Source organism: Trichomycterus rosablanca, chromosome 20, assembly GCF_030014385.1.
Source record: "Trichomycterus rosablanca isolate fTriRos1 chromosome 20, fTriRos1.hap1, whole genome shotgun sequence".
Lineage (NCBI taxonomy): Eukaryota > Metazoa > Chordata > Actinopteri > Siluriformes > Trichomycteridae > Trichomycterus > Trichomycterus rosablanca.
In genome coordinates this window covers 21,411,874-21,422,704 of record NC_086007.1, presented here as the reverse complement: position 1 = coordinate 21,422,704, position 10,831 = coordinate 21,411,874, and the positions used below count along the sequence as shown (strand labels likewise).

At 38.0% G+C, this 10,831-nt stretch overlaps 1 protein-coding gene across 1 annotated transcript; it reads left to right on the top strand.

The window, feature by feature from the left end:
- Positions 1 to 1,224: 1,224 nt before the first annotated feature.
- exo5 (exonuclease 5) lies at positions 1,225 to 10,359 on the top strand. Its single transcript, XM_063017093.1, has 6 exons — positions 1,225 to 1,491; positions 6,219 to 6,306; positions 7,227 to 7,399; positions 7,488 to 7,592; positions 8,488 to 8,660; positions 9,869 to 10,359. The coding sequence occupies exons 1-6, from the start codon at positions 1,407 to 1,409 to the stop codon at positions 10,319 to 10,321; spliced, it is 1,077 nt and encodes a 358-aa protein (XP_062873163.1). The 5' UTR covers positions 1,225 to 1,406; the 3' UTR covers positions 10,322 to 10,359.
- The last annotated feature ends 472 nt before the right edge of the window (positions 10,360 to 10,831 follow it).

The window sequence follows — 10,831 nt, the reverse complement described above, 5'->3', positions numbered from 1 at the left end:
GTCTGCTCCAGGGGCGCCGTAAGTTGGCTGACCCTGCGCTCTGACCCCAGCTTCCAACACCAGCTGGGATATGCGAAGAAAGAATTTCATTGTACTGTACATCTGTATATGTATATATGACAAATAAAGGATATCTTTCTTTCTGATGAAAGATAGATATATCTTGATGAAAGAGATATCTATCTTTCATCAACATCTCAAACGCTTTACTCTTCAACCTATGTCAGTATCATTATATATCAAGTTAAATTTTATAACAATGCAGTGACATTGAACATGCATGTTTGATCATTTAAACAGAAGATGTTGTTACTGCTGCAGAGGGAGTTTTTGCATTTCACACCAACGCATCACAACAGCTACAGATCAATGGAATGCATGCCTGCCGTGAAAGTATCTCCCTGATTCTGAAACAGCGTAAACATTTCCAAATGCGTGTTATTGTCAATGCTGTGAGAGCACCACATTCTGTTGAAATTGCTCTGCTGATGAACTATTTTATTTGTTGTTGTTATTGTTTAGGGCTAAACGCTACATATGGTCACCCTAATCATAATATATTGTACTGTTCAAGTGGGGTTGCCAACTTTCAGAACTGGAAATAAGGAACACCCTGGGCTGGCAGGTTGGCGGAAGGCATAGGGTGGGGGTTGCTTTGGTGGGTGTTTACACCTATAAAAAATATTACGGATCTTACACCGTCATAGGAACATTATCAAAATGTTTAATATAGGCTGTTTAACATATATTATTTTCGCTTTTTATAATAATAAATCACCGTTTTTAAATGTATCTCACTATATGCGTGTAATTTTGTAACATATTTTGCATATAACAACATTTATGCACTTTTGAAGGTCGTCTGGCCATAAATTCGTCGGCTTTACTGCTCGATGTTATCAACACAGGTTCAGACATTTTGGAGTCTGGCTCCAAAAAGCCGCCACCTGATTGGTCTGGCAGGGGGTAGGTGACGATTAGTCCGCGAATCCGTATCACTCATGAAAACAATGTGATCACGCGAGGAAAGAAATAGTGCCGAATGTAAACACGAAGTAAAAACAATCTTTTAGGGAACTTTTACTGTCTAAAACAAGTGAAATATTTAGTGCGATGTATTGCGAACAGGATTCAACAAAAATTACTTCACGTTTACAGTAATATTTATCAAAGTATTTAAACAATGCATATCGGGGGCGTGCTGATGCTAGGATGGGCGGGTCCTAATCGCTGGCAAGTCCAAACAAGCCCCACGAAAACAAACACGTTTAGGACATAATGTGTGTCAGTTTGAGTGATATAACCTTGTGAACATTTTATAAACATAACCTATATAACAGACACATCAGTACGGAAGACCCAGGTTTGTGATAGCAGCAGGGTTTGTGTTGTATCAGGCAGATGTGATGATGATGGAGCAGACGGATGAAGACTGGGATGCGATAAGTGACGCGGAGTTGCTCCAGATTCCGCTGGACGATTTCTCCACAGGTAAATAACATTTACTGAATTATTTTAACCTTTACCTGAGTACTAATTTTACTGGTCTGTTATTAGCCTGGTGGCTCAGAATTAGAATCGTTTTTATTCGCCAAATAAGCTAAATTTAATTTGGTGTATAATAGCTGGCAATCAAAAATACTACCAAAAGTATTTATCTAATATATATATATACGAAAATACAATATTTACAGACATGCAGTGTAATAAATAAATAATATGGAGTATAATTGTGGTACTTGAGTTTATTATGAGTCCCAGGGGGCGTCCTGTCGAGTTATCAGATGTCTTACCGAGCATGCGCACATCTGTTTCGACTCGTTCAGTTAAACGCGTATATGTGCTATAATAACATATAGATCAATCGAAATGTGCTACCTATAGTGCATGATAAGATATACACCTATCAAGATGTGCTACCTATAGTGCATGATAAGATATACATCTATCAAGATGTGCTACCTATAGTGCATGATAAGATATACATCTATCAAGATGTGCTACCTATAGTGTATGATAAGATATGTATCTATCAAGATGTGCTACCTATAGTGCATGATAAGATATACATCTATCAAGATGTGCTACCTATAGTGTATGATAAGATATGCATCTATCAAGATGTGCTACCTATAGTGTATGATAAGATATGCATCTATCAAGATGTGCTACCTATAGTGTATGATAGGATATACATCTATCAAGATGTGCTACCTATAGTGTATGATAAGATATGTATCTATCAAGATGTGCTACCTATAGTGCATGATAAGATATACATCTATCAAGATGTGCTACCTATAGTGTATGATAAGATATGTATCTATCAAGATGTGCTACCTATAGTGCATGATAAGATATACATCTATCAAGATGTGCTACCTATAGTGCATAATAAGATATACATCTATCAAGATGTGCTACCTATAGTGTATGATAGGATATACATCTATCAAGATGTGCTACCTATAGTGCATGATAAGATATACATCTATCAAGATGTGCTACCTATAGTGTATGATAAGATATACATCTATCAAGATGTGCTACCTATAGTGTATGATAGGATATACATCTATCAAGATGTGCTACCTATAGTGTATGATAAGATATGCATCTATCAAGATGTGCTACCTATAGTGCATGATAAGATATACATCTATCAAGATGTGCTACCTATAGTGTATGATAAGATATACATCTATCAAGATGTGCTACCTATAGTGCATGATAAGATATACATCTATCAAGATGTGCTACCTATAGTGTATGATAAGATATGCATCTATCAAGATGTGCTACCTATAGTGTATGATAAGATATACATCTATCAAGATGTGCTACCTATAGTGCATGATAAGATATACATCTATCAAGATGTGCTACCTATAGTGCATGATAAGATATACATCTATCAAGATGTGCTACCTATAGTGCATGATAAGATATGCATCTATCAAGATGTGCTACCTATAGTGTATGATAAGATATGCATCTATCAAGATGTGCTACCTATAGTGTATGATAAGATATGCATCTATCAAGATGTGCTACCTATAGTGTATGATAAGATATGCATCTATCAAGATGTGCTACCTATAGTGTATGATAAGATATGCATCTATCAAGATGTGCTACCTATAGTGTATGATAAGATATACATCTATCAAGATGTGCTACCTATAGTGTATGATAAGATATGCATCTATCAAGATGTGCTACCTATAGTGTATGATAAGATATACATCTATCAAGATGTGCTACCTATAGTGTATGATAAGATATGCATCTATCAAGATGTGCTACCTATAGTGTATGATAAGATATACATCTATCAAGATGTGCTACCTATAGTGTATGATAAGATATGCATCTATCAAGATGTGCTACCTATAGTGTATGATAAGATATACATCTATCAAGATGTGCTACCTATAGTGTATGATAAGATATGTATCTATCAAGATGTGCTACCTATAGTGCATGATAAGATATACATCTATCAAGATGTGCTACCTATAGTGTATGATAAGATATGCATCTATCAAGATGTGCTACCTATAGTGTATGATAAGATATGCATCTATCAAGATGTGCTACCTATAGTGTATGATAAGATATGCATCTATCAAGATGTGCTACCTATAGTGTATGATAAGATATGCATCTATCAAGATGTGCTACCTATAGTGCATGATAAGATATACATCTATCAAGATGTGCTACCTATAGTGTATGATAAGATATGTATCTATCAAGATGTGCTACCTATAGTGCATGATAAGATATACATCTATCAAGATGTGCTACCTATAGTGTATGATAAGATATACATCTATCAAGATGTGCTACCTATAGTGTATGATAGGATATACATCTATCAAGATGTGCTACCTATAGTGTATGATAAGATATACATCTATCAAGATGTGCTACCTATAGTGTATGATAGGATATACATCTATCAAGATGTGCTACCTATAGTGTATGATAAGATATACATCTATCAAGATGTGCTACCTATAGTGTATGATAAGATATACATCTATCAAGATGTGCTACCTATAGTGTATGATAAGATATGCATCTATCAAGATGTGCTACCTATAGTGTATGATAAGATATACATCTATCAAGATGTGCTACCTATAGTGCATGATAAGATATACATCTATCAAGATGTGCTACCTATAGTGTATGATAAGATATGTATCTATCAAGATGTGCTACCTATAGTGCATGATAAGATATACATCTATCAAGATGTGCTACCTATAGTGTATGATAAGATATACATCTATCAAGATGTGCTACCTATAGTGTATGATAGGATATACATCTATCAAGATGTGCTACCTATAGTGTATGATAAGATATACATCTATCAAGATGTGCTACCTATAGTGTATGATAAGATATACATCTATCAAGATGTGCTACCTATAGTGTATGATAAGATATGCATCTATCAAGATGTGCTACCTATAGTGTATGATAAGATATACATCTATCAAGATGTGCTACCTATAGTGCATGATAAGATATACATCTATCAAGATGTGCTACCTATAGTGTATGATAAGATATACATCTATCAAGATGTGCTACCTATAGTGCATGATAAGATATACATCTATCAAGATGTGCTACCTATAGTGTATGATAAGATATACATCTATCAAGATGTGCTACCTATAGTGCATGATAAGATATACATCTATCAAGATGTGCTACCTATAGTGCATGATAAGATATACATCTATCAAGATGTGCTACCTATAGTGTATGATAAGATATGCATCTATCAAGATGTGCTACCTATAGTGTATGATAAGATATACATCTATCAAGATGTGCTACCTATAGTGCATGATAAGATATACATCTATCAAGATGTGCTACCTATAGTGTATGATAAGATATGCATCTATCAAGATGTGCTACCTATAGTGCATGATAAGATATGCATCTATCAAGATGTGCTACCTATAGTGTATGATAAGATATACATCTATCAAGGTGTGCTACCTATAGTGTATGATAAGATTCACATCTATTGAAATGTGCTACCTATAGTGTATAATAGTGTATGATAAGATATACATCTATCAATATGTGCTACCTATAGTGTATGATAAGATATAGATCTATCAAGGTGTGCTACCTATAGTGTATGATAAGATTCACATCTATCAAAATGTGCTACCTATAGTGTATGATACAATATAGTTCTATCAATATGTGCTACCTATAGTTTATTGCAACCTTAAGGCTGATTGCTATCAAGAAAAAAGTTTGTGACGTGGGGTTTTGGTCAGAAACCTCTTGAGTACGAAATAATGGTTTGGTCAGAATACAGACAACTTTCGTTATGAGATTACTAGATAAAAAAAAGTAAATAACACATGGGTTTCTGTAGCACAGGTCTTTTGAATTGCAAGTTTTACTCAAACCTGTTCTGACGTCACAGTGCAAGAACAGACTTTCGTTTTCTGTTTGAGGTTATATTTGGTTGCATCCCCCAAATACATTCATACGTTATTAGGTTCACCTACCTGGCACATGCATAAATTGATTATTACATACCATACAGATGAACTATGTGGGTATACTGACTGTTACCCATATCTTGCTCTGTGCACTTAGTCAGTGTTGGAGACAATTAACAGTACATTTTTTTTTTTTTTTTTTTACTGTTTTTACGTTTTTTTTAAGTATAGTTTTATAATAACAAGAATGGCCTGTAGATGGCACAATATAGTCGTCTTTAAAATTATACAGTAATTTTTTTTTTGTCAATGAAGGGGGGCTGTACCCCAATTCTCAATCGAAAGGAACCCGTTGGGAGAAGAATAGTTCACCAGTATAAAAATTCCAAACTGTTGAACTGATACACGAATATCAGAACAACACACATTACCATGTCATTACAATGTTAGTATCATAGCAGTGCTGAGAATGATCCACCACCCAAGTGTCATCTAGCTTAAAAAAACAATCAATACATGTACCAGATAGGTGTACTTTATAATGTGCTTAATAAATTTATGCTTGATTTCATCTCCCAAAGATCCCAACTAATGCAACTTAAAAGAAGTGATTTGCATTGTAAAAGCTGTCAATTTTTTATGTAATATACAGTATATGTCCTTTTATTCAATGAGTTCAAATGAGTTCAGTATTTGAATATGACTGTTATTGTATGATTGATATTTCAGACAAATCCTCTCAACCACACAGTAGTCAAAGTGGCAAAAGTCAGGACATGCATAACAGGACCCCTATCACCTCTAAAAGTATTCACAGGTAAGACAATATCATTAAAGATAAATATAGAACTCCGGATCTGCACGACATTTTCTTTTTCAACTGGACCATGTGGTACAGTATGGTACAGTTAAAAATCTCCTTTCATGAATTTTGTTGTTATTTAATTTGCCAAGTGTCCGTATTTATGTACCAATGCCACAATTGAGATGTTAATGTTAAAAATGTAAATTAAAGGCCCAATCTTTCTGTTTGTTTTTAGCTTAGCAGAAAAGCCTTTTAATAATAAAACTGCTGAATGTTGGCTACATCATATTGGCTACATCAACATCTACCAGCTTCTTAACAGTGTTGGTAGTGGTACACAGCAGAACACAGAACATTGTGGGGTGTTCCCGGTCTGATGTGGTCAATATCTGTCAAAAGTTGTCCAAGGAAGGAACAGTGGTAAACTGGCGACAGGGTCATCGGTGGCCAAGGCTTATTGATGCACGTGGGGAGCAAAGGCTGGCCCGTGTGGTTCGATCCAACTGTGGGATGTGCTGGACAAACAAGTTCGATCCATGGAGGCCCCAACTCACAACTTACAGGAGTAAAGGATCTGCTGCTAACATCTTGGTGCCAGATACCACAGCACACATTCAGGGATCTAGTGGAGTCCATGCCTCAATGAATCAGGGGAACCAACACAATATTAGAAAAGTGGTTACAATGTTATGCATTACACAATACCTGGGTTGAGAAATCCCTATTCTTATGTCACTGTACCACAAGGGTATTTTAGGTTTAGAGTGAAACAACCTGATTGTATTTACAATTGTATTTTTTGGGTTGCAAAAATGCATATAATAAATGTTGTATTTTGATGCCCTTTTAATTTGGTATTGCAGACTATGAGAATATTTTTTTCATTACATTGTCATTAAATCTTGATCATTATTTTTTTTCCATTCCGTCAGCTACGTGCCTCCTCCACTGCGCTTCTTTAAGCGTCACCTAAGTGTCAGTCTACTGTGTGAGCAGACCTGGTGTGAGATGAAGGTGCAGTATGGCTTTCTAAAACCCCAAATCAGAAAACAAGAAAAGAAGCGAACTGAGGTGCAGACTGGTGCAAGCATTCATTTAGCAAGAGGTGAAGACAAAATGGCATTTTTAAGCCATTCTGGCATAATTTCTAAGATATCTTAGACTATATAGACATGCTGTGTATCTGTTAACAGAGTTGGAGGTCCATGATGTTGTATCAGTTGACGTTGAAACTCCTGATGATTTAGTGGCTGTGAGTCTGGTCAATATGTTACACATGATTCACACGTTGGAGGCAGGTGGGTGTTTAGCAGAATGTTGAAAGTAGAAAATAAGTTTTCATACAGATACACCGATCAGCCATAACATTAAAACCACCTGGTTTCTACACACACTGTCCATTTTATCAGCTCCACTTATCATATAGAAGCACTTTGTAGTTCTACAATTACTGACTGTAGTTTATCTATTTTTCTACATACCTTTTTAGTCTGCTTTCACCCTGTTCTTCAATGGTCAGGACCCCCACAGGACAACCACAGAGCAGGTATTATTACACTTACACTGACATGGTGGTGGTGTGTTAGTGTGTGTTGTGCTGGTATGAGTGGATCAGACACAGCAGCACTGCTGGAGTTTTTAAATACCGTGTCCACTCACTGTCCACTCCTACCTAGTAGGTCCACCTTGTAGATGTAAAGTCAGAGACGATCGCTCATCTATTGCTGCTGTTTGTGTTGGTCATCTTCTAGACCTTCATCAGTGGTCACAGGACGCTGCCCACGGGGCGCTGTTGGCTGGATATATTTGGTTGGTGGACTATTCTCAGTCCAGCAGTGACAGTGAGGTGTTTAAAAACTCCATTAGCACAACACACACTGACACACCACCACCATGTCAGTGTCACTGCAGTGCTGAGAATGATCCACCACCTAAATAATACCTGCTCTGTAGGGGGTCCTGACCATTGAAGAACAGGGTGAAAGCAGGCTAAAAAGGTATGTAGAAAAACAGATGGACTACAGTCAGTAATTGTAGAACTACAAAGTGCTTCTATATGGTAAGTGGAGCTGATAAAATGGACAGTGTGTGTAGAAACAAGGAGGTGGTTTTAATGTTATGCCTGATCAGTGTATATTCAATATAGAAAAACTACTAAATGATGTCCTGTGTCTTGTTTGTTTGCAATCACAGGAAAGTGTGTGCGTGAGTTTCCAGTTTTGGGTGAAGTAGAGGGTGTGTTTGTGAAGGGTGTAATTGATGAGCTGAGTTATAACCAGAAGGGGGAGCTGGTGTTAAAGGAACTGAAGACCCGCAGGACTGCGTCTCTACCTGGTTCTTCTCAGGCTGTCAGCCACAGCTTACAGGTGTGTTCATAATGACAATATTACTTACCTCTGCGAAATGAAAATTGGCATACTGCGTTATGCAAATAAGTACTGTTAATGGGTGGGATATATTAAGCAGCAAGTGAACATTTTATCCTCAAAGTTGATGTGTTAGAAGCAGGAAAAATGGGCGAGCGTAATGATTTGAGCGAGTTTGACGAGGGCCAAATTGTGATGGCTAGACGACTGGGTCAGAGCATCTCCAAAACTGAAGCTCTTGTGGGGTGTTCCCGGTCTGCAGTGGTCAGTATCTTATCAAAAGTGGTCCAAGGACGGAACAGTGGTAAACCGGCGACAGGGTCATGGGCGGCCAAGGCTCATTGATGCACGTGTGGTCTGATCCAAATTGCTGAAGAAGTTAATGCTGGTTCTGATAGCAGGTGTCAGAATACACATACACAGTGCATCTCAGTTTGTTGAGTATGGGGCTGCATAGCCTTAGACCAGTCAGGGTGCCCATGCTGACCCCTGTCCACCGCCGAAAGCGCCAGCGAAAGCGAGCATCGGAACTGGACCACGGAGCAATGGAAGAAGGTGGCCTGGTCTGATGAATCACGTTTTCTTTTACATCACGTGGATGGCCGGGTGCGTGTGCGTCGCTTACCTGGGGAACACATGGCACCATGATGCACTATGGGAAGATGTCAAGCCGGCGGAGGCAGTGTGATGCTTTGGGCAATGTTCTGCTGGGAAACCTTGGGTCCTGCCATCCATGTGGATGTTACTTTGACTTGTACCATACATGGTACACCTTACATGGAAACGGTATTCCCTGATCAGCAGTATAATGCCCCCTGCCACAAAGCAAAAAATGCTTCAGGAATGCTTTGAGGAGAACAATGAGTTCGAGGTGTTGACCTGGCCTTTAAATTCCCCAGATCTCAATCCATTCGAGCATCTGTGGGATGTGTTGGACAAACAAGTCCGATCCATGGAGGCCCCACCTTGCAACTTACAGGAGTTAAAGGATCTGCTGTAGGGGTCTAGTGTAGTCCATGCTTTGACTGGTCAGGGCTGTTGGTCATAATGTTATGCCTGATCGATGTATACCACCGTTCATCTGATTCAGTTATGTGACATTGCACTAGTCATATACACACCTCGCCTTTTTACATCGCCTGTGCTGACCTGCTTTGCTCTGTGTGTGTGTGTGTGTGTGTGTGTGTGTGTGTGTGTGTGTGTGTTAGGTGAGCTTATATAAGCTTCTTTTCGACAAACTGGTGAGAGGTGAAGTAAAGAAGGAGCACATCCTACAGCACCTCAATCTCAGTGCGTCCCGGACTCTTGGAGCTGCAGTCAGGACCCAAGCAGCAAAAGTAGGGGTCACGACGGTCACCGTCGGCGAGCTGGTGGACGCTCTTCTCCTCACTTTGGCTTGTTCTGATCTGCCCTGTGTCGATGTCCTTCAGCTCGAGTACCAGCACCAAAGTTCCAGTGCCATCATTGGCACTGTGACGCCTCCATTTGATGAGACCACCCTGCGCAAAGAAGTTTCGGTCTACCTGGAGTACTGGACCCGTCAGAGAGAGGCCAGGGGAGTGGATATCGAGGAGGCCTGGAAGTGCTTGTCATGTCCGTATGGGGAGATCTGTGAGTGGAGGACGAACCAAGCTGATGTACTTCAGTCTGAACAGCAATAAGTGAAGCAGCATAAACAGAAAATAATTTTATGATTTCACATTTGTTACCTGGTTTTATTTACTTTATTTATTTTTAATTACTTTGTGTTTTTAATTTTAACTAAAAAACCTTTATATGAAGAACATTTAATATTGTGTTAATGTGGAAAATAATGTGACTGTATTTCTTACAATAATGTCAGTGCCAGAGACGTAAAGCTTGTGAAATCATAAGAATTTATAAGATTAATTAATCTTTATCTAATATAATATACACAAAACATATATTGGAAATGTAGCGTAGAAATAAACAACTAATATGTAAGTTCAGATAAAAAAAAACAACAGCTTAGCGACTGTATTTTGCCGTTTTACTTAATTCCTTTACTTTCCTAGTCATTGTGCAAATGAATGTAATTTCCATAACAAGAAGGTACCAGTTAAGAGCTTAAACTGATACGTTTTGTTTTCATTGCAAAACAAAAGCGCGCGATAAATCACAGCGCAGCGACCAAAATCCAAATCACAGCA